Source organism: Pipistrellus kuhlii, unplaced genomic scaffold (assembly GCF_014108245.1).
Source record: "Pipistrellus kuhlii isolate mPipKuh1 unplaced genomic scaffold, mPipKuh1.p scaffold_m20_p_22, whole genome shotgun sequence".
NCBI lineage: Eukaryota > Metazoa > Chordata > Mammalia > Chiroptera > Vespertilionidae > Pipistrellus > Pipistrellus kuhlii.
Genome location: NW_023425521.1, coordinates 1,902,549 through 1,920,623, shown reverse-complemented (window position 1 = coordinate 1,920,623; position 18,075 = coordinate 1,902,549). Strand labels below are relative to the sequence as shown.

At 63.7% G+C, this 18,075-nt stretch overlaps 2 protein-coding genes across 20 annotated transcripts in view; both read right to left on the bottom strand.

Moving 5' to 3' along the window:
- CACNA1G (calcium voltage-gated channel subunit alpha1 G) overlaps nucleotides 1-4,183 on the bottom strand; it is a 63,397-nt gene extending 59,214 nt beyond the window's left edge. For 13 of the 17 annotated variants that reach the window (XM_045586119.1, XM_036451145.2, XM_036451148.2 and 10 more), the window contains exon 1: nucleotides 3,437-4,156. In XM_045586119.1, the coding sequence (XP_045442075.1) occupies nucleotides 3,437-3,678 (242 nt within the window). In that variant the 5' untranslated portion in view covers nucleotides 3,679-4,156. Of the gene's footprint in view, nucleotides 1-3,436 lie in introns of all 17 variants that reach the window. The other 4 variants (XM_045586116.1, XM_045586115.1, XM_045586117.1 and 1 more) reach the window with 2 other exon arrangements.
- A 4,992-nt stretch (nucleotides 4,184-9,175) lies between these two features.
- On the bottom strand, nucleotides 9,176-17,407 carry SPATA20 (spermatogenesis associated 20). 3 transcript variants are annotated; one of them, XM_036451342.2, is made up of 17 exons: nucleotides 17,250-17,383; nucleotides 16,358-16,476; nucleotides 16,062-16,241; nucleotides 15,848-15,912; nucleotides 15,523-15,677; nucleotides 15,286-15,429; nucleotides 14,984-15,185; nucleotides 14,515-14,645; nucleotides 14,333-14,437; nucleotides 14,040-14,114; nucleotides 13,734-13,943; nucleotides 13,459-13,651; nucleotides 13,010-13,178; nucleotides 12,554-12,765; nucleotides 10,617-10,816; nucleotides 9,679-9,759; nucleotides 9,176-9,532 (listed from the first exon to the last, which is right to left on the bottom strand). In XM_036451342.2, exons 2-17 carry the CDS (start codon nucleotides 16,432-16,434, stop codon nucleotides 9,362-9,364), a joined length of 2,370 nt encoding a protein of 789 aa, XP_036307235.1. In that variant the 5' UTR covers nucleotides 16,435-16,476; nucleotides 17,250-17,383; the 3' UTR covers nucleotides 9,176-9,361. The 3 variants fall into 3 exon arrangements, with proteins under 3 accessions (XP_036307235.1, XP_036307234.1, XP_045442060.1); XM_036451341.2 differs by lacking the exon at nucleotides 16,358-16,476 and having other exon boundaries at nucleotides 17,250-17,406; XM_045586104.1 differs by lacking the exons at nucleotides 14,040-14,114; nucleotides 16,358-16,476 and having other exon boundaries at nucleotides 17,250-17,407.
- Nucleotides 17,408-18,075: the final 668 nt, after the last annotated feature.

The following is an 18,075-nucleotide window of genomic DNA, read 5'->3' as shown; positions in this document are numbered from 1 at the left end:
GGGGTGAGAGCAGGCGAGGGGTAAGGGGGGCTGTGTGGTGGGGGTAATCCCAGGAATGGCTCCAACTGGCACTGTGGGTGATGGGGAGTCCCCCAACAGTTCTGTGGAGCAGAGGGGGGGGGGGTGACCCAGAAGGAAGGTGTGCCTGGGACAAAAAGAGGTGCTGCCCCCGCCCCCCCCGCCGGCATCCCCCCAACCCGTCCTATTCAGTTCCTTAACCCCAGCCCTTCTCGCCAGAACCCCTCTGGAGAACGTTGGATTTGAACATGGGAGGACGACATTCGTGAAGAGACAGAAAGAACGCCAAAATGGAGATTTCTCCCCAGGTAGGAGGAACAGGCAGACTTGGGGCGCTGGGGCAGCAGCAAGGAAAGCTCCAGAAACTCCAGGCGCCCCCTCCCCTCCCCTTCAGACGCACACGCTCAGACACACACAGTGACGCAGCCGCACACTCACACTGGCTTCTGGAAGCCATTAGGGTTCCTGCCCGTCCAGGCCTCCCCGTTCTCCTCCCCCCACTCCTGGCAGGCTCCCCTCTCCCCCCCCCCCCGGGTCCCCCCTCCCCCTCTCAGCATCCCAAATGCCAGCCTGTGATTTCCAAATGAGAAAAAGCTGTGCTGGGCTCTGAGCTTGGAGAAACTCCTACACAAACTTCCAGATGTGACACAACAGCCGGGGAGGGAACGAACGCTCAGGATCTCCGTCCCGGGCGGGGAACGCGCCCTCACACTGAAGAAACACACACTGGGGAGTCCACCACACGCCCCTGGAACCTGGGGGGAGGGTGGCCTTTCCGACTGTGAACTGGCAGTCTGGAAGCACCCCTGGCCTCCCCGGTACCCACACATGAACTTCCCAGCCTCTCTTCCTTCTGCTGCCCCCTCCTTCCCCAACACACACACACACACACACACACACACACACACACACACCACTCTCTCCCTTCCTTCTACCTGGATCTAGATCTCCCTCTAGGAAACCTGGTCTCTGAAAGGCCAGGGGAGCAGGGCACGGAGAGGAATGCCCCGGAAGAGCCTCCAAGAGCCTCGCTAGCTCCGTTACTTGGGGGAAGGTGTCCTCGGGCCCCGCGGGGCCAGAGGTGGCAGAGAGAAGCCTTGTGGCGTCAAGGGGAGCTTCCCAGAAGCCAGAGAGCCAGAGAGGGGGACGCTGAGGCCCAGGGCCGGTCCAGAGCACCTCTGGCAGCAACAGCATGGGTTTCTCTCGGCACTCGGGTGTCACGGGGGTGGTGGGGGCACACTCAGGCAGCCCACTTGCCAAGAAACTGTCCTCGACCTGTCCTCAGCCAGTCTAGCCAAAGCGGCTTGTCCAGACCGAGGGATGCCGAGCCGTACCCCCTGGACTCCCACCACCCCAGAGGAAAGCTTGCTTTCCGACCCCCAAGACAAGCACTGGGCGCCACCTCTCTTCTCATTCCAGTCCTGCCCACTTGCCCCCTCCCAGAACCCCTCAAGGAAGGAATCCCCCCCCCCCCATCCACTAGCACCTGGAGGTAGGGAGATGCTAGCCAAGAGTTGGGTTTTGTGAAGGGGGAGGGCAAGGGAAAAGACCAGGACCCCTGAGAAGGAGGGGCTGGGGCTGGGGCTTCCTCCCGTTCCTGAGGAGTGTGGGTAGGTAAGGGTGGAGAGGAAGGGTGCCCAGAGCCCACCCTTCTCAGGGACATCTCCATCTCTGAGCAGAGAGAGGGGCCTGGGGACAGGGGGTGGGGGCGGAGGAGCGTCAAGAGCCCAAGACTCGCCTACTCAGCAGGTTCCCAGACCTCTGAGGCCCCCACCTCTCTCTCCCTGCAGCTCAGAGAGAAAGGGAGAAGAGGCAGGGCATGGAAAAGGGGTGTTCTGAGGGGAGCTTCCTAAAACCCCCGGGGTGGGGGGTACAGGATGGGGGTTGGGGGAGACCCAGGCTCACATCCCCACTTTGCGCACTAGAGGCAGCAGAGCTGCAGAGAGCGAGGGCGGCACCGAGCTTCCCCTCCGCCTCCCACCCCTGACTTCCCCAAAGCAGAGTCCCCGCGGGGCTCTCAGGGGTGACGGGGAGACCCGCAGTCCCCCGCGCTGGGTCCACGAGAGCCCCTGAGCCGGGGGGAGGGAGCGGGGAGACGCTGCCAGGGTCTGGGATGGCAGCGCGCTCTCTCCCCTCTCCTTCCGGCAGCGGCGGTGGGACCCACCCGGGAGCCGGGAGCCTGGCCTTAGCCAAGCGGCACTTTGTGCCAGGGGCTCGGGGAGAGAAGCCGTGGGGATGGGGGGGCTGGGGTCTCCCATTCCACTTCACACTGGGAGGAGGACAGGGAGGGGGGCAGCGCGACACTGTCCCCCTGGAATGCGGGGCTTGCATTCCACCACCCTATCCAAGGAGTAGACGCCAGGGTGGTGGACCCCAGCCTCCTAGGGAACTGGCCTGCGGTCTCAGCCCTCCGCCCGCACCCCGGCACTGCCCTGAGGAGCTGTGGTCCCCCCTGCCTGCTCTGCGACCCAGCGGGAGCACTCTGGATGAGCGAAAGGGGATGGATAACTTAAACCGGCTTCCTCCCATCCCCCGCTTGCCAAGGCTGTCGCCACAGTCTTTCCCTCCACAAGAAAAAACCCAGCACAAAACTCCCAACCCAACCAGCCCCAAGCACCCCGCGTTGAGGAAGGGCTGTGGGGCAGGGCGGCCCGGGGCGCGGGCTCCCCCGGAGGGGTCTCCGCTCCGGCTCCGGGGGCAGACAGCTCCCCCTCCACCACATCTTGTTCTCATTCTGCGCCCCTGACATCAGCCGCCGCCGGAATCTCCTTGTTGTGCCTCCAACCCGCGGGGTGGGGGTGGGAGCGGGGGCGGGAGGGTTAGGACCTGGTCCCCGTCCCCCCCCCCCCCCATTTCCCCCCTCTGGGTCAGTAAAAACCTCAGCCTCAACCACCAGGTTTGGGTGGGGAGGGTGGATCAGACCTTAGAATGCACTGCAAACTTTGGGGGGGGGGCGGTCAGAAGGGAAACCCAGGAGATTGCGGTCCCCCTCCCCCGTCATCGCAGCTTCCTTCCCCACCCCACCCCCCAAACTCGGAAACCGAACCCAGCTCGCTAACCGGCGGCGGCGGGCGGAGCGGAGCGCCCAGGCTCCCCGAGATTCCCACATCTGGAGGATGCCGACCCTCCCCTGCCCACATCTGGAGAGCATCCAGCTGCAAACCCTCTCCTTTCCCGGCCCGAACCCCAGCCCCCAAGGAGGTCTGAGGTGTGTGCGCCGAGGTGGGGCTCGCCAGGGCGCCTGCCAAACCCGCCCGAGCCTGCGCTCCCCTCCGGCGCCCCCTCCCCTCCTCAGCAGCCCCCCCCCCCCATCCGACCGCCTCCCAGGCTTCTTCTCCGGACTCACCTGGCTCCGGGTCCCCTCCGGGCGCGGCCCGCCCCCCCGGGCCCCCGCCTGGCCGTCGCGGCCGGAGGATATGGGTTACAGACCGTGCGGAGGCACCAGCTCCGCGGGCGGCTGTCCTGGCTCAGGTAGAAGAAGACCACCGGCGCCAGCGCGGGGTACGGCAGCCCCTCCGCCTCCGAGTCCGCGCTGCCCGGGTCCCTCTCCGCCGACCCCGGCCCCGGCCGGCCGCCGGCCCCCGACAGGTCGTTGAGCCGCAGGAAGCCTCGGGGCTGCCCTGACTCCTCGGCGCCCGCTCCATCCTCCTCCTCGTCCATCCTCTGGCCGACCGGGGCCCCGGGCGGTCTGGAGAGGGGCGAGCGGCGCCCCTCGGAGGGGGTGTCCTCACGCAGCCGGGGGGCCCCGGAGGGGGCGCATCGGGGGGGCTCTAGGGCGCAGGCTGAGCCCCCGGGAGGGCCAGTTCAGCCCAGCTCCCCCTGCCCGCAGGGGCATGCTGCCCGCGGGGCGCCGGGTCGCTGGGGAGCCCCGCCCGGCGCAAGTTCCGCTACCCCAGGGCCCCGAGGGCCCCCCCGGGCCGGCCGGCCGGCTCCCCCTCACTTTGTTCCGGCTTCTTCGCTTCGCGCCTAGGCTCCGGGCGCCCGATCTGGCTCTACCTTCGGCGAAGCGGCCCCGATAGAGGAAGCGAGAAGGGGGGGCGCAGGGCGGAGGGCGGAGGGAGTGGGTCCGGTGAGGGGCGCCCCCTCTTCCCGCGCCGCGGCTGGAGCAGGATCTAAGGGGTCAGCATCGTCCCGGCTCCGCGCCAGAGACGGCGGGGGGGAGGGGAGGAGGGATCTCTTTGGGGTGGGTTTGGAGCGGGTGGGGGCCGGCCGCTTCCTCCACCCCGCGGCGGGCTCCCGGTCCGGGAGAGGCGGGGAGACCGCGGGGGGCAGTCCCTGGCGGGGGTGGAGGCGGAGATGCCGATGCCGCCGCAGCCGCCGCGCGGTGGCCGCCGCTGCCGTAGCCTTCGCCGGCGCCACCGCCGCCTCCTCCGGCCGTGGAGCCGCGGAGCGAGCGGGCGAGAGCGGCGGCGAGGAGCGCGGCGCCGCCACAGCTGGATCCCTCACTCCAACTTCAAGCCTCGGCCCCGCCTCCCCAGCCAGCCGCGCAGCCAATCGCCGCGCGCCGCCGGCCCCGAGCCGCCCGCCCATTGGCCGGCCGCAGTGGCAGTGCGGGCGGGGGCGCCCCGGGAGAGGACCACAGCTGGAATCCGGGTCCCACCCCGCAGCCCGGGACCGCCCCTCTCTCCTCCTCTCGGCCCCGGGTCCGTTCCCCCCGAGGCCGGGGCCAATGAGACGGCCCCCCAGACCGAACCCACTTTCCCATTGGCCGCGGGGGTCTCCGGGACTCCCCTGGAGGAAGCCCAGGGAAATCGGAGTATTTGGCGCGGGGTCCTGGGGTGGCGCCTTCTTTGTCCAAGACCCTTTAATTGGACTGTAGCCAGGGGGCGGGGCCCAGCTCTGGGCGGGTCTGGGGGAAAGGGGGGGGGGGGCAGGCGACCTGGGGTGTGGGGCGTGACCTGGTTCCCAGACCGAAATCTAAGTATCCCCCCGACTAATCGCCCACCCTGGAGTAGAGCCTGAGCGGGACTGGGAAGGAGAAGAGCGGAACAGGGTGTCCCGGGCGGTGGGCTTCAGGCTGGAGGGAGCTAGTCTGGGGAAAACCGAAAGGCTGGGGTGGGCAAAGTCTGGGCGTGGCCTCTACCAGCCTCTCGGACTTGATCTAGTCCCAGGCCTCTTTGACCCTGATCTCCTAACCTTCACCCGCTGACCCTGACCTCACATGGACACTCTCGAGCTTCATTTCCTCTGCCCCCAGGGATCCTGTGGACGGCGTGCATTCCACGCGGGAGCTTTGCCCTGGACCACGTGGCCCCAAGCAGGTCATGCTGGACCCAGAGCCTCTCCCCAAAAGCAGCTGCGAAGCAGAGACAGGCTCCTGCGAAGGGACCTGGGGTCGGGGGATGGGGGAGGGGAGGGGGGAAAGGCTCAAGTGTGGAAGCCCAGAGCTGGGCTTTGCTGACTCTTAAACTGCAAAGTTTCGCCAACCTGCCACTCCGTGCCTCAGTTTCTCCCTCTCAGGTGCCAATGTGGTTTATGGGGAGCCTGCAGGCAGGACAGGAGCTTCGTGGGGCTGCTCTCCTCGCACGTCTCCCACCTGCCAGGAGCGGGTCCGCCTCTCGGGCAGCCCCCAGCCCCCACCTGGCCTCACCTTCCCGATTCACCTGCCCGAGCTCAGGCAGCCCCAGCCTGCTCGCCGCCAACTCAAAAGTCTGTGGGTACCCGTGAGCAGAGCGCCAGGGAGTGCTGGGTGCTGGGTGCCGGGTGCTGGGGGCGGGGGGGGGGGGGGCGGGGAGAGCACCGAGGACTAGCGGTCAGGAGGCGCTCTCCCACTTGGGCTAAAGGTAGACCGGGAGGAACAGAGCAGGTCAGTCTCCCAAGCCTTCGGGATGCGCACACCGCTGCGGAGAGGCAGAGGAACGGACCAGATGACCTCCGGCTCCCGCTCTCCCCTCCCCCACTCCCGGGCGGTCCGGGCTCCCGCAGCCCCCGCACGCCTTCCTCCGCGCCGGGTGGGTTGGGGGGTCTCAGCTCCGACCCCGGCGGGTTGCGCCGGGTGCGGCGGGGAAGGCCCAGCGGCGGCTGCGCCTCCGCCACCCCGTTTGCCCTTTCTCCGAATCCCCGCACCGAGTTGTGCAAATGAGGCCGGGCTCATTTGCATTTCATGCTAATGAGCAGATCCCTTCAGCGCCTCTCCCTCCTGGCGGGAGTCTCTGCTCTCATTCTGCGTGTGCCTGTGCCGGGCCAGAGTCTTGAACTCGCAGCGGTCTTCTGGGAGAGGGGCCTATTTATGGTTGGCTCCACGTGTCTGACACCTTCCTCCCTCCCGCTGGTCCGCAGTCTGCCAGGTCTGCCTGCCCTTTGCTCCGGACCGGCTCGTTGTGACTCTAATCAGCCCCTCTTTGCAAATGGGGGAAAACGAGGCCAGAGAGGTTTGGTCGTGTTTCCTGGTGGCCAGCAAGCTCAACACCTTCACCCACCAGCCAGGCCACCCCGTCTCTGGGCCCAACTCTGTTCTAGAACATATCCAAAGCAGAAAGAGGGTGGACATAGGCACCATCTGAACGAATCAAGACCACATTTACTTCCCTGGGCGAGGGGCCTGGGGTGATGGCCACCGAAGCATCCTGGTCTATGTTCATGGCACCAGGGCTCTCTCACACCCGCCACCCCTCTGGGATGCTCCCTGTTAGCCTGAGGGAGGCAGGGGAGAGGCGAGGCGGAGCCCATAGAAAAGGCAAAGGAAACCTTGAAACCATCTTGAACTCCCACGGTCCACGCCTCAGCTCTGACATCACCGCCTCTGAGTGGACTCCTCTCAGCAGCTGTGTGGTGCCAAGGTGCAGAGGACACGACGCTGAGCTGTGCGGAGTCTGGAACCCGCGGCACTCGGTCCGGGCTGGAGATCCATGGCTGTGTTTGTAGTAATAAAACGATTCTCTCTCCCTCTAGCCTCCCATATCCCCTGAGGGCAGGGCCATGTCCATTTTGCTCACCGGGTCTAATCTAATGTTTGGCAGACAAATAGGTACTTCGTATCTATTGTGTTAGATGAAAGAGTGACTCTCAGGCAGGGAGAGGGGATGAGAGGAACAAGACATTCCTTTTTAGGGGGGCTTCGGTTTCCCAACAAAGAAGTTTGGCTTAAGTGGTACCTAAGCTTTCTTCTGAGTTTGAGGGAGCACCCCCATACAGGCACTGCTCTGCCAGCGGCCCCTCCAACCCCACCCCTTCCGCCTCCCTCACAGCCTGGCCGCTTCCTCAGGAACCCCGGATCATCTCCCCATCTGTGATGCTCTCCGCTCAGCAATGATGCACTGTCCCATTTAGTCACCTCGCAGCCTTGGGAGTTGGGTGGTGGTTGTCCCATTTTTTACGTAAAGAAACCGAGGCGCAGAGAGATGAAATTAACTTCGGCGACCGCCCAAACCACGAGGCCCTGTCTCCGGTGGTCCTGGCCCTCCGCGCCTCCAGGACAGTCCTGCCCACAGAGCAAGGAGCATAGCCAAGAGGGACCAGCATGAAGGAGAGGGGGTACAGACTTAAAATCCCTTGCCCTCTTTAGAAAAGGCAAGCACTCCCAGAGAACTGGCCCTTTAAGGCCCCAGCGCCTTCCTCTGAACCCATCTACAGAATCCAGGTGCCTGCCTGGTGTGCCCGAGGAAGGAAAAGCAGACACACAGAGCAGAAGGGAGACCGGAAGAGGGGACAGGAGACACCAAACGCACCCTCCCTCACGGCTGGTCTGAGTGGTCTTTATTGTATCTCGAAGGCCCGAGAAAGAACCAGACGTGTGGAGCCATCTCAGGCCGATCTCTTAGCCTCTCTGGGCCTTGAATATCTATCCGGAGGCCGAAGTACTCACCTTGCCACCTCGTTCATGAGGGTCAGTGGGATGACAGAGACAAGAGGACTTTGCCAACCGCCTAGCCCTAGACCTTTCCAAAGCCAAGGCCGGGGATGCCAGAAAGGCCACCTGTGCTTCACAACGCTCCACCCCCTTCCTCGCTGCCCCCAGACCAGGCTGTCTTTGCCCAGCCCTCAGATTTCCTGGCAAGGCTGGGCAGGCTCCAGCCGGAAAGGGGACAGCTGACCTTGTTGGCCGGAGCCCTAATCCCCTCCAGATGGGCCGGTGGCTTGCACAGAGGGCCGAGCTGCCCGGATAAACCCTGTTTCCCAGTGACCATGTGTGGCTGTGTGTGACCGTGCCCAGGGGGCGGCCAGGGTCCTCAGCAGACCTTGCTGCAGTGACTCAGCCCCGTCTCCAGCTCCTTCATGTCCCACTCCTCCCACGGCTGGCATCCCCACAAGCAGTGGCCACACTCGGGTCTGGTGTCCAGCAGCTCCTCCTGGCTATCTGTGCTGTTGGCTCTGAGGCTACTAGGCTCTGCAGACTCCTGAAGGTCAGGGTAGGGGGACAGCTCCGTCCCCTCCTCCCCACCTGTCCGCCCCCTCACCCTACACTTGCCCTTCCCAGAGCACAATTCCTAGTGCCCTCCACATGGCTGGAGCTAGATGGGGTTCCTGGGGCCTGTGAAGGGGTAGGGGCCAAGAAGGTGACTTGTGAGGATCTGCCAACATTGAGGGGACAGGAGGGGGTGGTGGGAAGGCACCAGCTTTCCCTGCAGCAGGAAGGACTCTGAATTGGAGAAGGACTTCCAACTCAATAGAGGCTCCAAGCGAGAGGAACTCTGTCCCCCGCCTGGAGGTGTGAAAGCAGAGAGATGGACCCTGTGACATCCTGCAGAAAGGCTTGGCTCCATCGTGGTGAGGCTGAGGGCTGGGTGGACACCCCAAAAGGAATATCCTTGGTCCTGCTAACAGCAGCTCCCACAATGTGCCATGTGCAAACGTTGTCATTTCATGGAAAATAGAAGTTAGTATAAAGCATCTTCCTGCCCCTTCGCCAGCTTAAGAGGGGATGATGGGAAGCAGAGGGCAGACTCCTTGCTCAGCCCCACCTAAGGGCAAGAGCTGGCCTTTCCCCTCCTGGGCAAGTCCTCACTCCACCCCACACCCACTGGTGATGACTGGTCCCCTGGCCTCGATTTTATCCAGACCACAAGGACTGTGGCCAGGGGCAGGGTGACCTCTGAAGGTGAAGGAGGAATTGGAGAAGGCAGAGGGGTCAGTTCAGGGATCCCAGGAGGAGGGGGCCTGGCTGCTAGGCCTGGGCTGGAGCCTGAGGCCCCTCTCTCCCAAGCAAGGACAAGGCCCCGGGTGACCGCGGGACGCTGTTAGGTTTATTTCAAGGTGAGCGGGTGCCCATGCGGTCCGTGTGGATGGCCAGGTCACCTGGTGACAGGGTTGGCCGCAGGTTCTGCGGGGCCCTACGGGGCTCATTCTCTGGTGGGTTGGGGAGCCCCGCCTCCTGCTCCAGGCCCAGCCCAGGGGGGCCAGGCAGTCAGTGATGCAGCAATTTTCGCAGCTCACTGGGCTCCGTGATAGGCATGGAGCAGGCTTGGTTCTCACACACGTAGGCGGTCGCCCGGTCTTCTAGCCGCCGCAGGGTACTCAGGAAGGGCAGCTGGCGGGACAGGAAGCTAGAGGGGTCCCCGTCGGCCAGAATCAGCACCTGGGTGGTGGCAGGAGAGGGGGGGTCACCTGGGGCTGCTGGGACACTGCAGGGCCCGCGGGAGGGACTCCTCTCCCCAGGCCGGCAGAGGAAGGGATGCTGGGAGCTGAGGAGGAGCGGGCAGGGCCAGGTTCACAGCCGCACACCTTGTTGGGGATGTAGATGGAGTGGACGCACTGCACCAGAGCTTTGGTGTCCTTGGCCTGGGGGTCTCCGCAGATGACGATCTGGACACAACAGGAAGGGAACTCAGGGGCCCATCAACCGTAGGGGCCCAGCCCCCCTCACTCCGGCACCCTCCAGGGTCAGGTGCAGGGGGGCTGGACCCAGACCTACCAGGGCTTCCCCATTGTCCCTTCTCCCCCACATCTCCTTAAGAAGAATGGGACTCCGCCCAGATTCCCCAGACCAGCCACCAGGCGGCTCAGATTCACTGGTGGGCAAGTAAGGACACATACTCAACCCCCCCCCCCCCACACACACACATGTGCATGCAAACACGAAAAGTGTCATGCCCAGTGGTAGTGATACAAACATGGGGAGGTACACACATGGGCAGAGATACTTGCACATACACACATACTCACACGGTACAAACACATAGAAACACATACACAGAGAGGCAGTGTCATCACATATGCTCACATAGAAGCAGGTACCATATATACAAGCAACACACACACACACAGTAAACATGCAAACGTACAGCATATACCTGCACACATACCAGCAGACCCGACTACACGGTACACGGAGACACACAGAGAAACACTTCATCGGCCCCAGCGCCCACCACCCATAGGACCCCTGCCCCCTGGCCCAGCTCCGAGCGCCCAGTCACAGGCACTCAGAGGCACCTGCCTGTGCCAGAGGCCTCTCAGACGCACACTCACACCGACTCCTCCACCTGCACAGAGCGGCCCTTACGGCTGTTCCCGCTGAGACACCTGCGCACAGACGCTCCTAGGTGGCCACACGCTCATGGGCCTGAGCTCTGGGGGACGGTCCTACGTCCCCATCCCCCACAGGGGCACTAGCTTCCCTCCCACCCAGGCTCCCAGCCCGAGTGTCCCCAGCACCGCACCTGCTTGAGAGTCTGCTGGTGGGCCGAAAGGGCGCGGACCATCTCGGGCAAGGCCACGGGGACACGGCGCATGCGCTCAGAGAAGGCCGTCAGCAGGCACACGCACTTGTCTATCCAGTCCTTGTGGCCCGTGAAGCCGTGCAGCCGAAGCAGGTTGTGGGCCGACACGGAGTTGGCGCTGGGCTCCGCACCATCCTGGTCTGCAGGGGGCACGGGGGCAGAGCCATAAGGGAGGGTCCCTGGGCTCCGGGACGCTGCCCCTGGACTGTGGCCAGGGCGGCCAGAGGGATGGAAGGAGAGGAGCCCTGCCCACCCGCCCTGGCCCAGGTCTGAGTGGGATGCCAGCGCAGCGGTGATGGAGCTGTTGCTCTCCCACATGCATACTCAACTCCCTTGCCCTAGGTCAGTGGTCGGCAAACTCATTAGTTCACAGAGCCAACATCAACAGTACGACGATTGCGATTTCTTTGGAGAGCCAAATTTTTTAAACTTAAACTTCTTCTAACGCCACCTCTTCAAAATAGACTTGCCCAGGTCATGGTAATTTGTGGAAGAGCCACTCTCAAGGGGCCAAAGAGCCGCAGGTGGCTTGGGAGCCACGGTTTGCTGACCACGGCCCTAGATGAACTGTTTGTTCCCCGGTTCTGCCATCCCACTGAAGACACCTCTATTCAACCACCCAGCTGCCAGCCGGAGTGGCATTCTCCTTGTCCCTCCCTTTCTCTCACCTCCCACTTCTAATTTCTTCATGAGATGGCTGGGTCTGCAGCCAGAATAGACCCAAATCCTCTCCTTCTCCCATCTCACACTTCTCCTTGGCCCAGGCCGTGGCCAGCGCTCGCTGCACTGAATGCCATGAACAAACAGCCTCCTAACCTATCTTCCTGCTTCCCTGCCCCCATCCCTTCTCCACCATCAGCCAGAGCGGCATTCTTAGAGCTAATCAGAGCAGGTCGCAGTGCACTGAAAACCCCTCAGAGCCTTGGACTCCTCCTTGCCACGCCTACGGGACCTGCAGGGAGCCAGCCCCCTCCTCACCTGGGCACTCTCTCACAAGCTGATCTCTGCCTCCATCCTCCATGGTGCAGGCTGCCCTTGCCAGGCCTTTCAGAGGCTGTCCCCTCTGCCTGAACTCCCCCCCCCCCCCGGCAACTCCTCCATGACCACAGGGCCCCATCTCTGACCCTTGCTTAAAAATGAACTTGTCACTGGTTTAATCTGACCTCCCTCCAGCTGGGGTCTGTTCCACTGTTGTTCTCTCTCTCAGTGCCTTTTATTCATTCAATCAATGTTTGTTGAGCACCTACTACGTGCCAGGCCTGTGCTAGACCCCTGGAGATGCAGCAGAGACAAAGTCCTGCTTTCAAGACCAGGGGAGGGGCTGGAGCTGGGGGGTAGGTGGTGGTGGGGAACGACCATTAACAGACCAGACACGTCAGGTGATGGTAAGCGCTACTGAGGAAAGTTAGGGGACAGGATGCAGGATGAAGGCCTCATCCTTCCTCGTGACACTCACAATTTTAACTATGCATTTATGCGTGCATTTTTGCATTAAGTATTACTATTTATTAGTTGTCTCCCCTACTACACTGTAAGCTCCGTGAGGGGAGGAAAGAAGCCGGCCTTGTCCGGTATATGAGCCCAGGCAGGCCAGTTACCGTGCTAAGCACATTCACAGAACAGTTCATCTTTACGTCAACCCTGGAAGGCAGCACCAGTGTTAACTCCACTTTGCACGTTAAGAAAATGAAACTGAAGTAGAATGGGACCAGCCCAAAGGCACTTGGTGGGTAAGTGATGGAGACGTGCACCCAGGAGGGCCTGGCCCCTGCCCTCGCTGGCTCTTCACCACCCACCCCGCTCACGCCAGCTGCAGGGTAATCCGAGCCCCCCGCTGGGTCCAGGAAACCAGGCCAGCTCTGCAACCCCGCACTGACCATCCTTCAGACGCAGGGGCAAGCCGGCCCCCAGCTCAGCCTCACTGCAGAAGTAGCCGCCGCCACGCGCGTCCCAGAAGAGCCTGTCCTGCGTGTCCTGCAGCCTCAGAGCCCACTCGAGCCAGGCGCTCTCCAGCGAGGCCTCGTACAGGTCCAGCAGGCCCCGCACCACGAAGGCGTAGTCCTCCAGGAAGCCCCAGCAGGGAGGGTTGCTGGGAAGACAGGATGGAGAGGGGAGCCAGGCATTCTTTCATTTAACACACACACACACACACACACAAAAATCTACCTCTCCGTTAGCCCATTTCCCAGAGGAGCAAGTAGGCCCAGGATGGCCAAAAGCTCCCAGCCGGCAGATGGCGGAGCCAGGATTGGAGTCTGCCCAGAAGATAGGAGCAGAGCTAGGCCTGGGTCCCCAGGAACACAAGCCTTCCTCGGCTGCTTGCCCACCCCCACCTGTGCTCCACGGTCCCCCCGGATCCTGCGTAGCAGGTCCGCATCAGACGGCTGCTGCCCACGTCAAACATGTGTCGCTTCAGGAACTTGGCCCCGTTGGTGGCGTAGGTGACCAGCCTCTCCATGCCCAGGACAGCTCCGGTCACAGCGTAGCCAGATACCATCAGCCCTAGAGGGGGTGACACCGGTGGTGGTGGTGAGAAGCTGGGCAGCCCTCTGGGGATGTCCCCTCTCCTTGTCCCCCCCTCCCAGCCCTGATGCCACTCTGGAGCCACTCAGTGAGGGGGTGGGACTTGGGCTCCAGCGCCAGGCAGGGCTGGGCTCCTAGCCCCCGTTTGTGACCTTGGCTGAGTTACTGAGTCCAGAGATAATAAACCTGATTAGGGAAAAATGACTAGGCAGGAGGTGTGGGACACATGGAAGGGTAATTCTATGACATGGCCGCCCACCGTTCCAGGCAGCCAGCATCTTGCAGTCCAGGTGCGGCTTCGGCCGGCGTTTCCGGGCCTGGAAGAGCTTCTCCAGCCCTGTATTGAGCAAGGTCCGCACAACCTCCACCTCCAGGCCGAAGCGGGCGGCGGTCAGCTCCAGGGAGTACCGGACGGTCAGCACGTTCTGGCCCTGCAGCTCCCCCTTGGGGTCCTGCGGAGAACAGCTCTTGTCCGAGGGAGTCCTGTCCTCCTGCCCGGCTTCCCGCCCCTCCCGCGCTCCCAGGAGCCCGCACCTGGCCGGGGCTGATGTTGCCGGCCTCCGTGAGCCCGTAGTGCTTCATGAGGAGCTGGCCGGAGGTCAGCGGCTCGGTGGCGCCCAGCACGGGCTCCGGGAGCAGCTGCTGCACCTCTTTGGTCGTCCACACGTAGAAGGCGCCCTCTTTGGGCGGCACGCCCCGCTCCGGAGGCGAGTCCGCATCCTCTGCGCTGTAGAAGCCTCCAGACTGCGGGGAGGGGACAGTTGCTGGCCCCAGCTTCCCGCGCGCCGCAGGCCCGGAGCCCTCCCGCAGCCAGGCCCGCCTGCCTCAGTGGACACACACCCGGTGGCTCAGGTTCCGAGCCACGTACTGCAGGACGCCTTTGGCCACGTCGATGTAGAACTCATCTCCGGAGATCTGAGGGGGGGGAAGGAGGCCGTCAGCAGAGGTCCCTGGGCAGCCGAGGCGCAGGGGGGACAGGCAGCGTCCTCCCGGGAGAGTGAGGAGGCGACCTGAGCACTGGCCTTCTGGAAGGGGGTTAGGAGGAGGGTCAAAGGGGGAGCCACAAGTTACTGGAAAGACCCCGGGAGCAGCAGCCAGGGGGAGGAGGTGGATGGGCTGGGGTCAGCGGTCACCTGGAAGGCCTGCGAATAGGCCACGGCCAGCTGCCCCTGATCATACAGCATCTTCTCAAAGTGGGGGACGTGCCACTGGCGGTCCGTGGAGTAGCGGTGGAAGCCCTGTGCAGGCGGGACGTGGGTCTGAAGGCCGACCCCGGCCTCTGCCCCCACCCCACGGCCTCCCACGGGCCCCTCACCTGCCCTATGTGGTCTCGGATGCCCCCGTTGGCCATCATTTTCAGGGTGTGCAACGCCATCTGCTGGGCGCGGGAGCCGTCCTGGGTGAGCCGGTGGCTGAGCCAGTAGGAGAACAGGAAGCTCAGGATCACTGTGGGCACCAAGAGCACGTGGGCGAGAGAATGGGGGGACAGAGGGTGCAGGTCTGGGTGGTCAGCAGGCCAGGCTGGGGTTAGGATTTCACACAGCAAGGCAGTCTCTCCGACAGGCTTGGGGTCAGGGGGTCAGTGGTCAACCCAGAGCACAGAAGGTCTCTGTTCAGGTCAGTGTCAGGGTCAAGGGTAAGGTCTTGAGTCAGATCTTGATTGGATAGCTACTGACAGGATGGGAGTATGGAGAACGGGAGGGTAATGACCAAGCCGTTGACCGGGACAGGCATCAGAAGGCCAGGCTGGGGTGAGGCAGGCATGGAGGGCGGGGGGCACTGACCTGGAGTGGGGAACTTGGGGGCCTCGGCGAAGCCACCGTACTCCTCATCATAGCCCTCATCCAGCTGCTGGAAGCAGCGGCTGTTCATGGTGGCGGCCGAGGGCGGCAGCTGGCGGTCCCCCGTGCTGATCTCCGAGCGGGCCAGCAGGGCTGTGGTGACGCGCTGGCTGTTTTCCAGCAGGGCGTTCTTATTTTGTTTCCACTGGGCAAGGCAGGGGCAGACCTGGAGGTCAGCTGGGGTGGGGGGGTGCCTTGCTCCCTCGCCCTTGACCCCTGCCACCACCACCCCCATCCACACCCACCTGATCCCGTATTCTCAGCAGCACCGTACGGAAGCCAACTCGGGTCAAGCCATCCTCGGGGGGGAAATAGGTGCCCCCCACAAAGGGCTGGAGGTTGGGAGTCAACCACACACTCATGGGCCAGCCCCCACCACTGCTGGTGGCCTGGCGGAGAGAGGGCAAGGGTGAGGGGAATGCCCCCTCCCCCCCCCCGTGCATGCACACCACCCCCCTCAACCCCGTGGAGAGACCACACACCTGCACGAAGGTCATATACACTTTGTCCACATCCGGCCGCTCCTCCCGGTCCACCTTGACACTGACAAAGTCTTCGTTGAGCAGGCGGCCAATCTCCTCGTTCCGGAACGACTCCTCCTCCATCATGTGGCACCAGTGGCAGGTGGAGTACCCCACTGGAAGGGGGCCGTGGGGCCACCGTGGGGACCAGTGACTGGCCGGAGGGGTGCCAGCCAAGGGGGCCCCACTGGACTGCAGAAGCCCTGGCCTCTGGTTTCTGGGAGGTCCCCTCCCCCAACCACCACACTCTGCTCCCCCCCCAGCCCCCACCCCAGGGAGGCATTACCTGAAAGAAAGATGGGCTTGTTTTCTTTCTTGGCCTTGTCGAAGGCTTCCTGTCCCCAAGGGTACCTAGGCCCGGCGGGTGGGGTGAGGCGTCACTCGATAGCCCAGGGTGGAGGAGGAGGAGGAGGAGGAGGAGGAGGATGAGGAGGAGGAAGAGGAGGGGGGGGGGGCGGAGAGCCGGCTGCCCCAGGAAGGGCGTCGGGAGAGGCACTCACCAGTCCACGGGGTTGTAGGCATGTTGCAGGAGGTACGGTGACTTCTCACTGATGAGGCGGTTGGTTACCTTCTGGGGCGAGGGCTGGGCACAGCTGGTGCGGCTGCCCTTGCCCCCAGAGGGCATGGACACCGAACTGCTGACGGACACACTGCGGTCCTTGTCCCGGGAGGAGCCACCCCTGCACGCGCAGGAGGGTCAGGCCCGGGGTCTCCCGCCACCACTCCAGAGGCCCCCTCCGCCCCACCCTGCCCTCCGGCACCCCTCCCGGAACCCCCGGCTCCCAGCCCAGCCCACCTTTCTGAACCACGGGGGAGACTGTGGCCTTTGTGCTCCCCCTTATGTTTTGGGGGGGATGAAGAAAGGTGGCTCATTGGGGGCTCCCTGCCAGGTTAGTCTCCCCCCAACTTCTTGGCCTTTAACCCCAACTTCTCGGTCTGGCGGTGGGAAGGATGGTGACTGTGAGGTCAGGGCAAGTCACAATGGGCAGAATGGTTGTTCAGGCTCCATTCTCTCCCCCTGGCCGGGCCCCCTCCCCAGGATGATGGTTCTGGAGGCATCTCCCTGGCACGCCTGGCGTGGGGTCCCGGCAGAAGGGCCGCCCGTGGCCGATGGCTGGACGGGCGGGGCGAGAGCGTTGAGTCTGGGGCTGGAACAGGTTATGGGCAATGAGAGGACAATCCAGACAGAACTCCCCGACTCAACATCCACTCACTGGGCACTTCTGCGGGGCCAGGTCCTGTACCCGTCTGCCAGGATCCCTGGTAACTCAGACACTGACCCTGACTTCAGGGGGCTCAGGCTGGGAGGGCTGTGGGGTAGCCTAGTTCATGCAGGCCTCTGCACCAATAAGAGCTGTGACAGGCCAGCCCAGGGCGCTGTAGGACAAGGACCCTGGCTTAGCATTGGGGTCCAAGGAAGGCTTCCTGGAGGAGGGGTCAGAACAGAGTCCGGGGGGCACTAGCCCTGCAGCTGGAGGGCAGGGGCTTGGAGGGGAAGAGGGCGGGAGGACACTACTGCCAGGGCCAGGCCCAGGCGCCAGCTGGGGGCTGCAGAGGGGGTAGGCGTCAGGCGTGAGGGGCTGGCCAAGCATGCAGAGTACCAGCGCCCGCCCGCCCGCCCGCCCGCCCGCCCGCCCGGGGTGCCTGGACCTGGGGCCGCAGCGGCGACCCACTCGCCCCGCCTGTACCTGCGGCTTGAGGCGAGGCAGGGTCTGGCGCGCAGCAGCAGGAGGCCACGGCACCACCACGTTCGCCTGTCCAGCATGGCCATTCCGGGTCTTGGGCCCGTGTGTGCGCTGCGGACCGGACCCGGGAGGGAGGGAGGGAGGAGGAAGGTCTGGAGGCCGCAAGGGGCGGGCCCGGGCAGCGACCTCATCGCCGGTTAGTCGCAGCCAACACTCGGGGCGGTGACTGGTCTCAGAGCGCCTCCTGGTGGCCGAGCGCGGGATTCCATACAGGACACCCTGGGATTGGGAGCACCTGGGTTTGCGCCCAAACTTGGGTGGGCTCAGCTAGACCTCAATCAGCTGTCTGAGGGAGGATCACCCTCCTGAGGAGAACATGGGGATCACGAGGATGCCAAGACCGCGGCATGTCAACCCGTGCCCATTTTACAAATGAGAAAGGAGGCCGGAGCGGAAGATCGGGTGTGTCCGGGCCCATCCAGCCAGTGAGCTTTGCCTCTGTGTCGCCTCTCCATATCGAAGCCCAGCTCAAATCGCACCCACTCCAGGAAGCCTTCCCTGACCAATAATGACGAAGCCACTTTACGTCCCACCATACACTTTACACACTTGTCTCGTTTGCTACCCCGCCTACCAGACACTCTGCTAGTTACAGCCATAGCAGAGAGAGACCAGGCCCCTGCCCTTGTGTTGTGCAGTCTGATGAGGGAGGTAGAAGCTGATCTGAAAGCCATACAAATGAAGGGACAGCCACCCACCGCGAGAAGGACCATGACTAAGAATAACAAGGAACCTGGTCTGGGGGGAGAGGCAAGGGGGGAAGGCGTCC

Bases quoted from the DNA above. Each gene is read 5' to 3' on its own strand.
- SPATA20 (XM_036451341.2), bottom strand. From the start codon at position 17,332: ATGGCCATGCTGGACAGGCGAACGTGGTGGTGCCGTGGCCTCCTGCTG. The intron at 13,652-13,733 runs GTGCGGGCTCCT...TGTTCTCCGCAG, and splicing joins GCAACATCAGCCCCGGCCAG to GACCCCAAGGGGGAGCTGCA. The intron at 9,760-10,616 runs GTGCGGTGCTGG...TGTTGTGTCCAG, and splicing joins ACCAGCAGACTCTCAAGCAG to ATCGTCATCTGCGGAGACCC.